Raw genomic sequence first — 20,383 nt, forward strand, 5'->3', positions numbered from 1 at the left:
TAGGGGTTAATAATTGAAGTTAGGTGTCGGCGATGTTAGGGAGGGCAGATTAGGGGTTAATACTATTTATTATAGGGTTAGTGAGGCGGATTAGGGGTTAATAACTTTATTATAATAGCGGTGCGGTCCGCTCGGCAGATTAGGGGTTAATAAGTGTAGGCAGGTGGAGGCGACGTTGTGGGGAGCAGATTAGGGGTTAATAAATATAATATAGGGGTCGGCGGTGTTAGGGGCAGCAGATTAGGGGTACATAAGGATAATGTAAGTAGCGGCTGTTTACGGAGCGGCAGATTAGGGGTTAAAAATAATATGCAGGGGTCAGCGATAGCGGGGGCGGCAGATTAGGGGTTAATAAGTGTAAGGTTAGGGGTGTTTAGACTCGGGGTACATGTTACGGTGTTAGGTGCAGATTTAGGAAGTGTTTACGCATAGCAAACAATGGGGCTGCGTTAGGAGCTGAACGCGGCTTTTTTGCAGGTGTTAGGTTTTTTTTCAGCTCAAACAGCCCCATTGTTTCCTATGGGGGAATCGTGCACGAGCACGTTTTTGAGGCTGGCCGCGTTCGTAAGCAACTCTGGTATCGAGAGTTGAAGTTGCGTTAAAAATGCTCTACGCTCCTTTTTTGGAGCCTAACGCTGACATTATATGGACTCTCAATACCAGAGTTATTTTTATGGTGCGGCCAGAAAAAAGCCGGCGTTAGCTACGCGGGTCCTTACTGACAAAACTCTAAATCTAGCCGTATGAAAATAAAAAAAACCCACCCAAAATAAAAACACCTCCTAATCTAATAAACTACCAGTAGCCCTTAAAAGGGCTTTTTGCAGGGCATTGCCCCAAGATAATAAGCTCTTTTGCAAAATAAATACACAACCCCCCCAACAGTAAAACCCCCTCCCACCCACCAAACCCCCCCCCAAAAAACTAACACTAAAAACCCTAATCTACACATTGCCCTGAAAAGGGCATTTGTTGGGCATTGCCAGCTCTTTTGCTGCCCACCCTATCTAAATAAAATAAACCCCCCAAAAACCCCTTAAATAACCCTTAGTCTAACCCACAAGTGGTCCTTACCTGTCCTGAAGACCGGCGAAGAAGGTCCTGTTCCAGGCGGTGAAGTCTTCTTCTAAGCGGCGACCTCTTCTTCTTCCAGGAACCAGCCGGCGTGGAGCGGAGGAGTTGAAGACCGATGACCGCGGAGCCGAAGACCGTCGACTTTGGAACTGAAGACCGGCGACTCTGGAACTGAAGACCGGTGACTCTGGAACTGAAGACCGGCGACCGCGGAGCCATGGAGCGTGGAGAATCCTCTTCATATGATCTCCGCCATACACTGAATAGGAATTCAAGGTACGCGATTAAAAATGGCGTCCCTTGAATTCCTATTGGCTGATTTGAGCCCTCAAATTCAAATCAGCCAATCGGATGAGAGCTACTAAAATTCTATTGGCTGATTTGAATAGCCAATAGAATGTCAGTAGCAATTATCTTATTGGCTGATTTGAACAGCCAATAGGGTTTTCAGTAGCTCTCATCCGATTAGCTGATTTGAATTTGAAGGCTCAAATCAGCCAATAGGAATTCAAGGGACGCCATTTTTAATCGCGTACCTTGAATTCCTATTCAGTGTACGGCGGAGATCGTATGAAGAGCATCCTCCACGCTCCATGGCTCCGCGGTCACCGGTCTTCAGTTCCAGAGTCGCCGGTCTTCAGTTCCAGAGTCGCCGGTCTTCAGCTCCGCGGTCATCGGTCTTCAACTCCTCCGCTCCACGCTGGCTGGTTCCTGAAAGACGAAGAGGTCGCCGCTTAGAAGAAGACTTCACCGCCTGGAACAGGACCTTCTCCGCCGGTCTTCAGGACAGGTAAGGACCACTTGGGGGTTAGACTTAGGGTTTTTTTAAGTTTTTTTTTTTTTGGGGGGGGGGGTTATTTTATTTAGATAGGGTGGGCAGCAAAAGAGCTGACAATGCCCAGCAAATGCCATTTTCAGGGCAATGGGTAGATTAGGGTTTTTAGTGTTAGTTTTTTTTTGGGGGGTGGTTGGGTGTGTGTTTGCGTTTTACTGTTGGGGGGGGTTGTGTATTTATTTTGCAAAAGAGCTGATTATCTTGGGGCAATGCCCTGCAAAAAGCCTTTTTAAGGGCTACTGGTAGTTTATTAGATTAGGAGGTGTTTTTATTTTGAGTGTTTTTTTTTTATTTTCATAGGGATTAGGTATAATTTTTTTTAAATTTTGTAATTTTCTTTATTATTTTCTGTAAGCTTAGATTTTTTTATTTTCTGTAATTCTAGCTTAAAGAGATAGTCTACTCCAGAATTTTGATTAGACTGCCCCTTTAATATATACTTAGTATATTTTTATTTTTAAAGTAGTGTTAGTTTTTTGTAATTTAAGAGTAACTTTAGTATTTTGTAAATTAGATAATTTTAGTTCATTTAGGGGGTGTTAGGCTAGGGGGGTTAGGTTAGGGGTTAGGTTTATTGCGTTGTGGGCTATGGCAGTTTAGGGGTTAATAATTTATTAGGTGTATTGCATTGTGGGCTATGGCGGTTTAGGGGTTAATAATTTAATAAGTGTATTGCGTTGTGGGCTATGGCGATTTAGGGGTTAATACTTTAATAGGTAGTTTGCGATGTTGGGTTTGGCGGATTTAGGGGTCAATAGACTTTATTAGTTATTGCGGTGGGGGATTGCGGTTGACAGATAGATAGATAGATAGATAGGTGTTAGTTTATTTTTGCAGGCAGTTTTGGGAGTTACGCGGTCCCATGTTAGCTTATGGGAGTAAAAATTGCGGACGAGAGATGAAATATACGCGCGTAACTTGTATGTTACGCCATAAATGTGATAACAAAACAGAGCAAAAACCGGCGTCGCCGGCTTTTGCGGGTGACACTGCATACGTAATGGAGGCCAATATCTATGTTTCTATGTTCTTTGTAAGGCTTAAAAGAAAATTCTGTAAATTATGTTTCCATGATATTGCAGCCAAATACTAGCCAACGGAAAACTCACAGTTATCCCTGATCACACAAAAAAAGGAAATAAGATAAAGATACTCACCAGAGAAGTCATTTTGCAATGCATTAAGGAAGTGACAGTTATAAATGTTTTAAAAGTTTTGCATATAAACATTTTGCAATTCACTGCTTAATTCATAATATAAACAACATATAAAATAAATTATTTGAACGTCCCTTTAAGACACAATTACTAGCAATAACAGTGTTGCTATAAAGCCGAACATAAATAAGTTATTGCACGTGAGCCTTAAAGGGACATGAAACCCAATAATTTTACGTGTACTATTAAATTGACTTCATTTTCCTGGGGTCTTTTGTTTAGAAATAAGATAAGTGTGCACTTGTCCTGAGTACTATATGGCAGCACTTTAGCAAAAATTATTTTAACAAAGTTATACACTTTGAGAACATCATGGCAGCAACATTTGTACAAAAAAAAAAAAAAGCATTGTTGCAAAACTAACTGCCATATTTACCCTCCAAACATGTGTACCCTCCTGAGGATACCAACGTTTTCTTTGTTGAAGAGCATACACAAGTACAATATATGTCAGCAGCATTTGCAATAATGTTTGTAACAATGTTATATATTGTTGCAAGCACTGCTGCCATACATAGCTGAAGACAAGCCGATGTTGAACATACCTAAGTATGCTTTTCAACAAAGGATTTAAAAGAGCAAAATACAATTTGATAATAGAAGTACAATTTATTTTTTATTTTTTTCAAAGTAACTTGAAACACAATGATTCAGATTTAAACAACTTTCCAATATTCTTTTTGTATCTAATTACCTTTTTCTCTTGGTATACTTTGTTGAAAATCATACCTAGGTAAGCGAAAGAGCTTGGAGCTAGCTGCTGATTGGTGGCTGCACACATATGCCTCCTTTCATTGGCTTACCAATGTTTTCAGCTAGCTCCCAGTATTGCATTGCTTCTCCTTCAAGAAAGAATACCAAAAGATTGAAGCAAAGTTGATAATAGAAGTAAAATGGAATGTTGTTTATATATGAAAGAATGCTGTGCTTCATATCCCTTTAATTGTAGTCTATGGGGCATATGTATCAAGATCCGAATGGAGCTTGATGCCCCGTGTTTCTGGCGAGCCTGCAGACTCACCAGAAACAGCAGTTATGAAGCAGCGGTCACAAAGACCGCTGCTCCATAACCTGTCCGCCTGCTCCTAGCAGGCGGACAAACATCGCCGGAAATCAACCCGATCGAGTGCGATCGAGTTGATTGACACCTCCCTGCTGGCGGCCGATTGGCTGTTAGTCTGCAGGAAGCGGCGTATTGCTCGCCGTAGCTTCCAGCTTCAGTAGCTGCTTGGAAGTGATTTTTAGTTTTGGACAAGGAGTGACTGGTTAAAGAGACATGAGACCAACATTTTTTCTTTCATGATTTAGAAAGATAATGCAATTTTAAACATCTTTCTAATTTACTTCTATTATCTAATTTGTTTTATTCTCTTGATATTCTTTGCTGAAAAGCATATCTAGATATGCTCAGTAGCTGCTGATTGGTTGCTGCACATAGAAGCCTTGTGTGATTGGCTCACCATGTGCATTGCTTTTTCTTCAACTAAGGATATCTAAAAAATGAAGCAAAATAAATAATAAAAGTAAATTGTAATGTTGTTTAAATTTCTATTCTCTATCTGAATCATGAAAGAAAGATTTTGGGTTTAGTGGCCCTTTAAGTATTTTTCTAGAAAGGATTAATAATAACATTATTAAAGTTTCATTTTCTTATCATGAATAAACACAATGTGCATAATGGCCTATGACTTCACGTTATCAAGGAGATACAACTGTTAGTATAATGCGGAGCACACACAAGAGATAAAGAATGGTGAATAGACAAACATTCATTTAATGCTCCACTCACATTAGATATAAACCCCTCATTTAAAAACGACTGATTCCTCTACAGTACAGGGTTAAGATAATGAATAATGTACTTCCTTTTGCAAGCCCACCTGTAATGTAGATCATCAGACATCAGATGATAACACAGTGCCCTTTACCCCTTCATCTTTCAAGTATTATCATTAAGCGTATTACTATGTAATCATCTATTAGTGCCTTTGCTCTACAGAACATCTTTATGTTTTATAAATACATGATAATAATAAATATAGCAATGGGTAAACATTTTGGCATATTTGTATATCAATATTCAATTTTAGATTATTTTTTTTTTGTCATACTTGTTGATCAATATTCAATAATAGATTTTTTTGTAAACTAATGCTGACTTTCCCTATCGTGAATGTGAACTTAACATAAAATTCTAACATTTTTGCTCTTAAAGGGTCAGTCTAGTCATAATTAAACTTTCATGATTCAGATAAGGCATGTCATTTTAAACAACTTTCCAGTTTACCTTTATCATCAAATTTGCTTTGTTTTCTTGATAGTCCTAGGTAGGATCATTAAATGATTTCTAAGCCGTTGAAGGCCGCCTCTTATCTCAGTTCATTTGAACTGTTTTTCACAGTTAGATAGTTCTAGTTCATATGTGCCATATAGATAACATTGTGCTCACTCCTGTGGAGTTATTTATGAATATATATATATATATATATATATATAAATTTACAAACGTGTGGAAGAAAAACAAAAAGATCCAGAACCTATCTTAATACAAAGACACAGGAATTTTATTCCGGTAATTTAAATGTATATGTATCTCGAATGACTTAGGGTCAGCTAAAGTCAGACGTGGTGCAGACCCCTAAAATTTAAATTAAATCCAGTATTATATAGATAAAGAGAAATGGTAGAGCTATATGAGATACCATTAAATAAAGTAGGGGATTTCAGCACTCAAAATATAACCCATTTAATCCAATTCCTTAGAAATGTACGGCTGCAGGGTAACACAGAATCCAAAAAATGAACTACACATGCACAGATTCAAACACATGCAACTAGTTTATTGCAAGAAGCTGCCAACTAAATGGGTTATATTTTGAGTGCTGAAATTCCCTACTTTATTTAATGGTATCTCATATAGCTCTACCATTTCTCTTTATCTATATAATACTGGATTTAATATATATATATATATATATATATATATACTATATATATATATATATATATATATATATATATATATATATAGGAAGCGCCAAGAAAGGCTAAAGTGACATGTGAATAACTTAAAAACAATAGAGCTAAAAATACATAAAATACAAAAAAAGGTAAAATATATATATGAACAATATAACAATGTATTCAATAAAAATACAGTACCCTTTCCGCCAGATGATAATGCACCTACTATAATCCACCAATGACATACGCAGGAGAAACAACCTCCAAAATTACTATCATCTGGAGCTGAAGACCAATGCCAAAGAGACTTTATTTAATGCAGTTTATTAGAAACCATTCAAGGCATCACCCAGAAATCCTAATATAATAGCGACCATGTATTTCACTGTTTAGTTTTGTCAAATTATATTGTAAATAGTCATATGCCCTTTTTATTACAATATTGTATTGTTATACTTTCAAAATAACCAATAAAAAAAATAGGGGACCCTATTGTACAGTAATAAAAAACTAGAGATACTGTGGGGTCTAATATGAGTGAATCCTTCCTAAGTAAATGTCCCTCCTGAATATGTGAAAAAAGTGTATTAATTGCTTTGTATTTTTTATTCTACACTTTTTACTTATCACATATTCAGGATGGACACTTACATAGGATGGACTCACTCATATTAGACACCACTGTATCTCATTTTTGAATTAATGTACAATAGGGTTCCCTATTTTATTGAATAAATTGTCATATTGTTCATATATATTTTTTACCTTATTTTTGTATTTTATGCATTTTTAGCTCTATTATTTGTAGGTTATTCACTCACTTTAATAAGTGCAAAAAAGAATTTCAGAGTTTCGGGCGCAAATAAATGCCGCAACTATAGAAATGGGTTGATGTTGGTTACTATATGTTTAAAATTGATAGACATAAAATTTGTAAATATTATCCTTTATTTAAATACAAGTTTATCTGTAACAAGTTGCTCTATAAAAAGTACAAATGTTCTTCTAAAAACAGTTCGTTGGAATTTTGTAAGAATTCTTGTTAGAATTTTAAATTTTTTTTTAAAAAAAACTTGTATTTAAATAAAGGATAATATTTACAAATTTTATGTCTATCATTATATTTGATCAATTTTAAACATATAGTAACCAACATCAACCCATTTCTATAGTTGCAGCATTTATTTGCGCCCGAAACTCTGAAATTCTTTTTTGCACTTACTAATCCAATATCAATCAGGGGTTGATATCTCAAGAGTTAAGGGCTAGTCAAAACCTAGGCAGCGCAGGAAAGTTTTTGAAATACCTGCACTTTATTCACTCACTTTAGCCTTTTTTTGGTGCTTCCTATATATCTTTTTATTCCTTGACTTTAGGTTCTATAGGGGGACTTATTTGGAAGCCTATGACTCAGCAAGTGTAGTCGCTGTAATGACTCAACTAAATCACTTATTTATGAATCAGCACTAGTTTGCTAAAATGCATGTTTGTCAAAAGAACTGAGATAAGGTGGCAGTCTGCAGAGGCTTAGATACAAGGTAATCACAGGGGTAAAAAGTGTATTAATAAAACAGGGGAATGGGTAATAAAGGGATTATTTATCATTTTAAACAATACAATCTTCAAGTAAACTGTCCCTTTAATGCAATATTTCTGTGAAAATCAGAATTTGAATGTAATATTTAATGGTACGTTCAAATATTCAAGTACTACACTCCATATTATAATATTAACATTGGTTATATGGAAATATTTAAATGATAGAATGAAAGTCAAGGGTTACATTCTTCAACTATGCCCATAAAAGTCATTGATACAAAATAGTATCCACTGCTTGTTTTAATTTTTTTCTACACACAATAAATGTTATAGAATAATACAGTAGTAGCTGTGATCAGGGAGTGTCATATCCAAGTTATTGTTAGTATGAAAAAGTATAACTAATTTTATATGAATGTGTTATCTTACTCTAACCTGTTTTGTACAGAGGAGTTGCATCATCTACTTTTGCTGTAATACACTTTATACTTCTCAGTACTCTGATCCAGTCTTCTATACATGTTATTAGTAAAGAAATACTTCTAATACACAAAATACACTAAAAACTAGTTGCCTGACAAATATATATATTTGTATTTCTTTTCAGGATCAAAACTGTAAGTTTGGGGCAAATGATGAAGAAAAACTGAAGAAACTGACATTGCAAGATAAGAGGAAAAAAAAGGAGGAAATGAAAATACTTAGTAAACTTATAGCTCCAGTGAGTGTGATGATTGTATTTTTACACTGTATTTCTCAATTATATTTGAAGACTTTAGAATACTTTTTTAGAGAGACAGATTTCTGTCCAGCATCAGTTTGCAACAGTAGAGTAACTACATATCAATAACCCTGTCCCTACAATGTATGGATCTCCTGAGATCAGAATCCAGCCATACAGAGCTTGATAAATCGGCCCCTAGGAACTTAAAGGGTCAAGAAAACCAAACATTTTCTTCATTATTATGATAGAGAATACAATTTTAAACAACTTTCTAATTTACTTCTATTATCTAATTTGTTTCATTCTCTTAATATCAGTTGACGAAGGAGCTGGTTTCTACCTGAACACATGGATGAGTCAATGACAATCGGTATATATATGCAGTCACCAATCAGCAGTTAGAAGCTAGGTTCTTTGCTGCGCCTAAACTTACCTAGATAAACCTTTTAGCAAAGGATAAGAAGTGAAGGAAGCAAATTAAATAATAGTAGTAAATTGGAAAGTTGTTTAAAATTGTATTCTCTATCTGAATTATGAAAGAAACATGTTGGGTTTCATGTCCCTTTAACAATTAAAATACACATGATAGAGTAATAAAAACAGATACACTGTTAATAACCAGTTAAACCTCCAACAGTGTAGTCATAGCCAAAAGTCACAAATGGAAACTTCTGATCTGTAAATATAATGAATATTGTGCTTAAAAATAAATAAATAACACAATTGTGCTATATAGTCAAAAATAAAACAATATTTGTTCCTCTTATTGATCATTAGTCAGATATCGAGCTTGTAGAGAGAAAATGACTCAATAAAGCAATATCAGGTGTCAAGTCCTTCAAAAAAAGTGTGAGAACTCACCAAGACTTCCACCCCCCCTCACAATAAATATTGTTTTATACACACACACACTGTATTTATATGTGTATAATCTATATAATTTGGTTAATGAAAGCAAATGAAAGCCAATGAAGGGTTGAATGGTTGCCTTTGGGCCTGAGAGGGAGACACCTCCTCTGTCACAGAGGCTCACCCACTTAAGGTGCAATAGTCCTATTTCTGCTGAGGGGAGTTAAATAAACCCAGAGAAAGCCTCACAGATAGTAAGCTCCACACAGTGTGGGGTGATCACACAGCAGGACCGCTGACAGGTTTGCATTTAGTGTATTGTAGGATGTGTTACTGCCCATTACTAGAGGATCTCACTATCCCTCTAACAAGACTGTGCTCCAGCTCTTCCCATCAGTGGCAGCAGTGTTTACTGAAGTGTTTCTGCTCTCTACCCAGGAACTCTGTTCCCATGCATTCCCGCTGGACTTGACTTGACCTGAGCAATATTGCTAGTTCTAATATATAAATGAAGCCTTTTTGCCATGTAAATACTAACATGGAAGGGTGATGTACAGAAGCTAAAAAAGTAAAGTAATTGTGAGATTGTAGGTTTACAAAACAACCCCATAAGTAAATAGTATATTATATAAATCTTTATATAAGGTTAACATTTATTACAATAAAATAAACAAATTACAAACATAAAAACAATATAATTCAAAATTGTCAATACTACGTATATAGTGGTATATGCATTTACCACAGTTTAGAGGAGGATCTGTGCTGATGAATTCTAGCTTTCAAACAGCAAACTATAAATCGGTTTACTTTTTTGGATTATACTTCTGTTAATTATCTTATGGTATCACATTTCTACATTAGCGTGGGATACTACCACACAACACTTGCTATAGCTTATAGAGTAAGTGCTGATTATACTGATGCCCACACTGGTCGAGAACTTGGCTGCCAGGTCAGCACTGAGCTAACTGCTCTTCTAATTTTTATAGCATACGTCAGAAAAAAGTGAAATGAGAAATGGTTATCATAGGAAAGACTGACTTCTGACTTTCTACTGTTGGCCTGCTTAATTTAAAGGGACACTGAACCCAAAAAATTTTCTTTCATGATTCAGATAAAGCATGCAATTTTAAGCAACTTTCAAATTTACTCCTATTATCAATTTTTCTTCGTTCTCTTGCTATCTTTATTTGAAAAAGAAGGCATCTAAGCTATTTTTGGTTCAGACTCTGGACAGCACTTGTTTATTGGTGGGTGAATTTTTTTTTTTTTCTTTTTTTTTTTTAAACTTCTTTTTATTGAGAAAGGTTCAGGTTTACAGCCCACAAGTGAATACAAGCAATCAGTGCTATTCAAAGAGTCAGTAGAGGAGTTTCAAATAGACATTGTCAAAGAGCATTTACCGCCACAAATTTGAAAATAGAAGGCCTTCATTTCAAAGACACCTTTCCACTAGCATATTATCCCATGACATACTTATATATGCATCAGATGTAGCATTTCAAAATAGGTGCTTAATAAGATGTGAAAGAAGGTTACATAATGGTGCATTAATTGCATGTGAATTATATGTTAACTGCACAGACGTACCAAAGCTTTAACATGGACTGTCCCCCGAACCCTCCCATTTTTTAGGTTAAACCAAACAAAACACATAAACAAAACATAACAAGACAAAACAAACAAAACAAAATAGGTACTAAACCTCTATACAGCAAGTTGGAGTCTATTAACTAGGGACAGGTATATGTTGTCTGATGGCCCAGTGAGTATTGCCCTGCTTTAGCATGGTCGATTGTGTACAGGGATATTAGAGAGAATGTCTTTGGTCTGCTCTGTTATTGGAGTAGTGGGGTTAGTTTAATTTTGGATTATAACAACTCCATAGAAAATAGCGATTAACCCAACACAATGGCAGTCGTATGGTACAATAGGAATATATCTCGCAAGATACAGATTTAGTGAGGTATTATAAGGATTTTAAAAGTGACGCATAGCGGACAATAGAAATGACTTTCTTGTTAGGATATTATTTTACAGTAGTGATAAAAGTGTGAGCCGGCCCATCATTGCCAAATCTGATACCTATGAACCTAATCTATCCTGAGTATTGGGTCAATCTGATTATGGTGCAATATAGCATTAGTACAAACAGAATCCTTTCAATTAAACATCTAGAATAAAGTCAAAGCATCAAGTAGAAAGTAACATAGGAATTGTAGGAATATTACTATGAATAATAAATGACAGGACAAGGGCATCTTAAGTAAGATCATAAGTTAATACAATCACAATTGAGCAGGATAGTGACAGTTGATATAAAAGCTTCCCATGCACATCAGGGTAGAACAGTAAGGCCCTTCCAATTTGGTAAGGGCTTTAAATATAAACCTCATTACAGTTGATAGTGCTTCCTCAGCTCCTAATTTATTGTAATATTCTGTTTCAAGTGTCACGTGCCTACACTATATTGTATAGTATTGAGAGAATAACTGTAGACTTTCTAATAAACTGCTTGACTATGTACATACAAACTAGAATTGAGAGTACCTTATTTTACAAATAAAGGTGCACCAATCTGAGCAATGTGACCCTCCTGCTACACACCATCATCCCACTCCTGTTTTCGGTGGATCAAAGCCAACTGGTAGTCCGTATCTGAGATGATGGCTATATAAGTGAAAAGCCTGGGAGGATGTGTGACGGAACTTGCGGAGTCCTCAGATTCCATACTGCGTGATAAGACTCCAGATGCATGATCAATCTCTTCAGAAGCATGAGCAGGGTGTCTCACTCCGCTCACGACAGGTGTCCAGGCTTTCAGTGTTAGGGCAGTGATAGGACATTGATCCGTTGCTGGAGCTACCATGCCGTGATCCAAAATGGCCAATGTCAGAGAGGCCCCCTCCGTAAACATCTCGACTGATGAGATCTGCAGAGGCATTAGCAAATCGGCAGGGGACGTTTTTGGATGATCAGTCGTAAGTAGTGCATGCGTCTCTTGGAGAAGCTCCTCCATAGTAGCTGCCAGGGAATCGAACACAGGTGTAAAGACCTCCATGAGGGATGAAATAGTGCGCTTCATCTTGCTGGTTATCGGAGTAAGCACGCCAAAAAGCCGTTAGGCTTAAGTTTCTTTCTATGCCTTCTCGGCGGCCAGGAGTTGGAGCTTCCTGATCCTGGAAGTTTCTCGGGCACATTTATTTTAATAGCTGTTGTCATTCACAGAGCAATGTGAAGCAGTGGCCATCTTGAGGAGCCGCTCACCGGAAGTCTTGGTGGGTGAATTTATCCACCAATCAACAAGAACAACCCAGGTTGTTCACCAAAAATGAGCCGGCATCTAAAATAACATTCTTACTTTTCAAATAAAGATACCAAGAGAATGAATAAAATTTGATAATAGGAGTAAATTAATAAAGAGCAATGTTGCGTGGGCAGCCAGAGGCGCTGACTTTACCAAGAAACTGCAGTAAGTTTAGCACCCTTTTTTTCTAAGTGATCAATGAAAGTCCAATTTATTCTTAGTGATGGTAAATCATAGTGTTTTTTTTTTAAATGCTTGGATTTACAATCACTTTCAGCAAAACTATTGTACCATTGTGAGTAAGTTTCTGTTTCAATGCATAAATGTAGTGGTAGCTTTGTAGAGCTCCCATGTAATAGTAACAGTATTTGCTTTCCTTGGAAGTTGCTGCAACATAATAGTGACAGTATCAAATGCCTCCTCTACTATTTACAGCTGCAAAGTAGCATAAAACTTATTGTAATTGATCAAAAATAAATTATCTTCCTCATTGAGTTAAATCACATGGCAATAAAACCAACCTATGATCATCCTATCTATAAAACCCTCTACACTATCCCTATCAGTAAAATCAGTTAACTCCCTTCTAAAATCTTTACCCCACTCCTCCACAATGATCCCTCCACAATCCATTAGAAACATACTCCTTAAGGGACCATTAGATACAGTAGAATTCCATAATTAACAAGTGCAGAAAATAGAAATATGAGCAGGTAAATGGAAAATGAGATTTAATACGGGAAAATGCAACGTTCTACATTTTGGAAGTAAAAATAAGCAGGCAACCTATTATTCAAATGGGACAAGACTTAGCCAAACAGAGGAGGAAAGGGATTTGGGAGTAGTAATAGATAACAAGCTAAAGATGGGTGCACAATGCAGGGCAGCAGCATCAAATGCTAATAAGATACTGACGTATTAAAAGAGGCATTGATTCAAGGGAGGAAATCATAATTCTGTCACTATATAAATCTCTGGTAAGACCTCACCTTGAGTATGGAGTGCAGTTCTGGGGACCGATCGCAAAAAAAGATATTGCAGAACAAGAAAAAGTTTAGAGAAGGGCCACAAAGCTAATAAGTGGAATGAAGAATTTAAGCTGTGAAGAGAGGTTAGCCAAACAGGGTCTGTTTTCTCTAGAAACAAAATTCATGGTTATGATTGCTTTTATTAAATAAGTCACCTTTTAGTGGGATTAATTTACTAGAGCTTTTTTGTATAGTAGAGTATATTAGATTTGTATAGGTTGAATTCGATGGACTTTTGTCTTTTTTGAACCTCATCTACTATGTTACCATGTTACAATAAAAAGACAATGCAATAACACTTACTCTGAATTGGAAAAAAAAAACAGTAGATTTTTTTTCTGTCAAATTTATTTCCCCCACTTTGCCAGCCCCTTGTACCACATGACAGCCATCAGCCAATCACAGACTAATATACATGTACACATTGTTTCATTCACTTAATCCATTGTTGAAGAGAATACTTAAAGGGACACTGAACCCAATTTTTTTCTGTTGTGATTCAGATAGAGCATGTAATTTTAAGCAACTTTCTAATTTACTCCTATTATCAAATTATTTTCATTCTCTTGGTATCTTTATTTGAAATGCAAGAATGTAAGTTTAGATGCCGGCCCATTTATGGTGAACACACTGGGGGGTAGTTATCAAGCCGTCTACCTCAAATACGCTGGAACTCCGCAGCGTATTTGAGGCAAGGCTGATTCGCCTTAGTTATCAAAGGCTAGAGACCGGCAAAAGTAGAATTTAGTGACATAAGCTTCGATCCGCCGGACTCAGTCCGACACAGATCGATTCTTACGTCACTCCAGATGTTCCGCACACAAGTGCGGCACAATCTGACTACTTTTGCTAGTTATCAAAAAACTAGCAGGTACGCTTGGCACTTTTCCGGCCCAGCGTACCTGGTTTTCAAACCGCCGCCCTGGAGGCAGCGGATCCCATAGGAATCAATGGGAGTCTGACCATAGCGAAAGTTCATGTTCGCTGCTGCCCGACATCCCATTCATTCCTATGGGAGATGTCTACACCTAACACCCTAACATGTACCCCGAGTCTAAACACCCCTAATCTGCCCCCCCTACACCGCCGCAACTAAATAAATGTATTACCCCCTATACCGGCGCCCCCGGAGCCCACCACAACTAAATAAAGTTACTAACCCCTAAACCGCCGCTCCTAGACCCCGCTGCAACTATAATAAATGTATTAACCCCTAAACTGCCGCTCCCGGACACCGCCGCCACCTACATTATACCTACTAACCCCTATCCTGCACCCCCTATACCGCCGCCACCTAGAATAAATTTATTAACCCCTATCTTGCCGATCCTGGACCCCGCCGCAACTAAATAAATAGTTTAACCCCTAAACCGCCGCTCCCGGACCCCTCCGCAACCTATCTTAAACTTATTAACCCCTAATCTGCCCCCCCCTACACCGTTGCCACCTATAATAAATTTATTAACTCCTAACCTGCCCCCCCCTACACCGCCGCCACTGTAATAAAATTATTAACCCCTATCCTGCCCCCCCCCTACACCGCCGCAACTCTAATAAAATTATTAACCCCTAAATCTAAGTCTAACACTAACCCTAACACCCCCCCTAACTTAAATATTAATTAAATAAATCAAAATAATATTTCTCTTATGAACTAAATGAATCCTATTTAAAACTAAATACTTACCTGTAAAATAAACCCTATTATAGCTACAATATAACTAATAATTATATTGTAGCTATCTTAGGATTTATTTGTATTTTACAGGCAACTTTCAATTTATTTTAACTAGGTACAATAGCTATTAAATAGTTATTAACTATTTAATAGCTACCTAGTTAAAATAAAGAGAAATTTATCTGTAAAATAAAAACTAACCTAAGTTACAATTACACCTAACACTACACTATCATTAAATAAATTATTCCGGAGCGGAGCGGAGCCATCTTCAGAAGAGCCTACGCGGATCCATCCTCTTCTTCCCGACGACTATCGGCGAATGACGGTACCTTTAAGTGACGTCATCCAAGATGGCGTCCCTCGAATTCCGATTGGCTGATAGGATTCTATCAGCCAATCGGAATTAAGGTAGAAAAATCTGATTGGCTGATTGAATCAGCCAATCAGATTCAAGTTCAATCCGATTGGCTGAACCAATCTAACTAGCTAAAATAAATACAAAGTTACCTGTAAAATAAATATAAATCCTACAATAGCTACTATATAATTATTAATTACATTGTAGCTATCTTAGGGTTTATTTTACAGGTAAGTATTTAGTTTTAAATAGGAATAATTTATTTAATGATAGTGTAGTGTTAGGTGTAATTGTAACTTAGGTTAGTTTTTATTTTACAGGTAAATTTCTCTTTATTTTAACTAGGTAGCTATTAAATAGTTAATAACTATTTAATAGCTATTGTACCTAGTTAAAATAAATTGAAAGTTGCCTGTAAAATACAAATAAATCCTAAGATAGCTACAATATAATTATTAGTTATATTGTAGCTATATTAGGGTTTATTTTAAAGGTAAGTATTTAGTTTTAAATAGGATTCATTTAGTTAATAAGAGAAATATTATTTAGATGTATTTAATTAATATTTAAGTTAGGGGGGTGTTAAGGTTAGTGTTAGACTTAGGTTTAGGGGTTAATAATTTTATTAGAGTTGCGGCGGTGTAGGGGGGGCAGGATAGGGGTTAATCATTTTATTACAGTGGCGGCGGTGTAGGGGGGGCAGGATAGGGGTTAATAAATTTATTATAGGTGGCGACGGTGTAGGGGGGGCAGATTAGGGGTTAATAAGTTTAATATAGGTTGCGGCGGGGTCCGGGAGCGGCGGTTTAGGGGTTAAACTATTTATTTAGTTGCGGCGGGGTCGGGGATCAGCAGGATAGGGGTTAATAACTTTATTATAGAGGGCGGCGGTATAGGGGGGGGCAGGATAGGGGTTACTAGGTATAATGTAGGTGGCGGCGGTGTCCGGGAGTGGCGGTTTAGGGGTTAATACATTTATTATAGTTGCGTCGGGGTCTAGGAGCGGCGGTTTAGGGGTTAGTAACTTTATTTAGTTGCGGGGGGCTCCGGGTGGTGCCGGTATAGGGGGTAGAACAGTGTAGTTTAGTGTGGGTGCTTAGTGACAGGCTAGCAATAAAGCTGTCAAAAAAACGAAGAGCAGCGAGATCGGATGAGTGATTACTATCACAATCCGCTACTCATCGCCCTGTACTTGGTGCGCGGCTTTTTGACAGATTTATTGATAACTTAGGCAAAATTTTGCAGGTCCGCGGCGGCGATGGTAGGCGAGCTTAGGCGGGCGTATTGGGCCGGCGAAGGCAGGAAAGTTGACACGTTGATAACTACCCCCCACTGTGTTGTTCTTGCTGATTGGTGGATAAATTCACATATTAATAAACAAGTGCTTTCCATGGTTCTGAACCAAAAAAATAGCTTAGATGCCTTCTTTTCAAATAAAGAAAGCAAAAGAACGAAGAAAAATTGATAATAGGAGTAAATTAGAAAGTTGTTTAAAATTGCACTCTCTATCTGAATCACAAAAGAAAAATTTGGGTTCAGTGTCCCTTTAAGTAGGCTCAAGAGCAGCAATGCAGTACTGGGAGTTAGCTGATGATTGGTGAGCCAATGACAAGAGGCATATATGTGCAGCCACTATAGTGTTAAGCTAGCTCCCAATAGTGTATTGCTGCTCCTTCAACAAAGGTTACCAAGACAATGAAGCACATTTCATAAATTAATAAATTGAAACTGTTTTTAAACTTGTATGCTCTGTCTGAACCATGAAAAAAAAAATGTTTATGCTTTCATTTCCTTTTAAAATAATTTTAATCCTAACTGTTAATGGTTTGCTAGCTGTCAAGACTGAGCCCTCCAATTCTTTTGACCGGCTAATTATTGATCATTAGTTTAGTTTTCAAGATATTTTTTAGAAAAAGGGCATATGTTTTGGACTATAAATGGGGCTAAGAAAAACATCAGTGGGATTATCATAACATTTTACTTTATTTAGGGTGCCCCACCCCTAGTGAATTTATTTTCTAATTTTATAAACCTCCATGCTCTTCGCATCACATATCTATTCTTCTCTCACCATGAAACTCTATTTAATATTGCATTCAATACTATCCAATACCATATACAAATTTAGTCTCAGTACAGGGCCAGCTATTACATAAACCCTACTACAGATGCACATAAAGATGTGTTGGATTAGGTTTCAAAAGAACACCATCTATATGAGTGTCCCCATTGTATAGAGGAGGAGGGAGAAATTATATTCTTCCTGTCACTGTCCCTTCCTAGCTAGCCATGCTCCAGGCTATCCAGCCTATACCTCAGACCACCAAACTCCATGGAGCACCAATGATTTCACCCCCACCTACTGTAACTCTCCTGTGGAATATTTACAACCTTGCCGCTACAGAACACCCGCAAATTAACCCATATACCTCCCTGATTTATTTATGGTAAGCTCGTGCCCGTCCAAACCTAATCACTGGAACTTCCACTGGCCCTGGCCACTATTTTACTTCTAATTCACAAACAGCAACTTCTGAAGCTTGAAAAAAGGAATTATGTTGCCATGCACAACATATTAAATGTAGATAATAATTCATGTTAACTGAAAGTGCATTTTCATATATATATTTTTTCTTTTAGAGTTTGTTGTCATCACATATGAAAGATAATATTGTCTCCTCATATGTATTACCAGTTTTGCATACTTCAATTCATGCACAAGAGGTAAGCATTTAATAGTTTATATTTAGAAATGTGTTTTATGACTTACATGGTGTATTAACACAATATAATAGAATTGTGCAACCAGGTGTTTGCTAAGTAATCGCTGTATACAAACATACACCAAAAGCAGTACTTTTGATTAACAGGGATTTAATTTTACTAACAGTTCCTTCAGTCTCTCCATTTTCTACAGTATATATATATATATAGAAATAAAAGATATAACAACATTATATATATATATATATATATATATATATATAAAAACATATGAAGAGGAAAGACTGGACAGTGTAGCTAAGTTTGCATTCATTTAATATTAAAGGGACAGTGTAATCTTTAACTGCTGCAGGTGCTACAGACTGATGTGTATTCAATACACTATGGGCCAGATTACAAGTTTTTTGTATGTAAACTTTGTCAAGGGTGCCAAAGGTTTGTCACCTCTTGTTCTTTAGAATGACATTACAATTCAAAAGCCAAAGTTCTGAACCATGTGCAGAGCATCAAGCAAGGATCCATGTTAACCCCTTCACTACCGGGAATTTCAGTGAACTTGCCTAAAATACTGGATCATTTTTGAGCATTTTTGCTATCACTCCAATTAATCAGAAATAGAGCCTTGTCTTTTTTAAAAATTTTTTATTTATCTGTCAAAACTATATATATATTTAAGTAGAAAACCCAAGCTATTGATCTAGGATGACAGTTTTCAAACTGTGGCGTGCACCTCCCCGGGGGTGGGGTGGGGGGGGGGCGCCAGAGCACTTTAGGGGAGGCACGGGAGCAGAGGTGTTTTTATTTGTACTGTGCCACTAGCTGACTTAGTGGCTCCTGAGAGAGAGCAGCACAGGGTCTGCTGAGAAGACTGTTCCAGGTGCAGTGAGGCTGAGTGACTGGCATATTGCTGTAAGTACAAACGTTCACAGGGAGGGAGGGAGGACTCGCTTTTCTGCTGAGTGTGCTTGAAGTTGAAATTAAAGCAAGGAGCGCAAGGACTGTTGAGTGGCACAGACAGGGATTGCTCATCCTCTGGTCCTTCTGTAATGGCACAGAGGCTGGAATTAGTTTTTACTGGCAGGGTGCTTTCGTGTGGCAAGCATTGCTTGCAGGCCACCAACCTCTTTATTAAAGGGACATAACACAGGTTGAGATATGTGCATATCCTAAAAGGGCTAATTAATTAAAATAGTTTGTTTAAAAAAAAATGTTTAAAAATTGCTGGCAAGTATTATAAAATAATTTTCAAAAATAAGCAAAATGACTTACATAGCTAAGCTGCCTGGAGCAGCCAACTCCACCCCCCCCCCCCTTTGATCAGTGTTTAGACACAAGCATTGTATTTTAACTGAGTTCACAGCTTCTAGGCATGCTCCAGCAGATAATCCCTATGCACTTTTGCATTCTACCAACACAATAGAAATAGATACAGCCATAGAAGGAAATGTGTGGGGGGAGTTAGAGCTTTACAATTCAGAAACTAAAAAAAAAGGGTTAATGGCGAGGCACTGCAGTATAAATTTGCAGGTAAATTACATATTATTATATTTTGTCTCTATCCCAACTTGTTTTATGTCTCTTTAAGTTCCTGTGCAGACTGGAGTTATTACTGGAATGTGCCTCTATTTAGCTAGCAATGCTTGCCTCATGAAAGCAATGTCTATCCAGCCTGTTGTATTTGATATTGAAATAGAAATAGTGAATTATGAGAAGGCGAAGTATGGCTATACTGGACATGCTGTAGTCCCCAGGTCACAGTGCTCCTGTGTTTGATTGGCAGTGGATTGTGAGCATTCTGCAGTTATCACAGTTTTTTATTTTTTAAGTGTCATTCAAAAATTAAATATCTGTATGTAATGAATCCAATATCTGAAATGTAATCTAACAGTTAATTTGTGTGTGTGTGTGTGTATATATATATGAGTGCGTGTGTATGAGTTTGTGTGTATGAGTTTGTGTGTGTATATGAATTTGTGTGTGTGAGTTTCTGTGTGTATGAGTTTCTGTGTGTATGAGTTTCTGTGTGTATGAGTTTCTGTGTGTCTGTGTATGAGCTTGTGTATGTGTGTGTGTGTGTAGG

General features: G+C 37.1%; 1 protein-coding gene across 1 annotated transcript in view; it reads left to right on the top strand.

The window, feature by feature from the left end:
- The window catches only part of LOC128650282 (uncharacterized), a 180,185-nt gene that overhangs the window by 71,275 nt on the left and 88,527 nt on the right, over positions 1-20,383 (top strand). Inside the window, exons 5-6 of the mRNA XM_053704107.1 lie at positions 8,237-8,350; positions 18,220-18,303. Coding sequence (XP_053560082.1) covers positions 8,237-8,350; positions 18,220-18,303 — 198 coding nt within the window. The remainder of the gene's footprint in view (positions 1-8,236; positions 8,351-18,219; positions 18,304-20,383) is intronic.

The sequence above is a fragment of the Bombina bombina genome, chromosome 2 (genome assembly GCF_027579735.1).
Source record: "Bombina bombina isolate aBomBom1 chromosome 2, aBomBom1.pri, whole genome shotgun sequence".
NCBI classification, from domain to species: domain Eukaryota; kingdom Metazoa; phylum Chordata; class Amphibia; order Anura; family Bombinatoridae; genus Bombina; species Bombina bombina.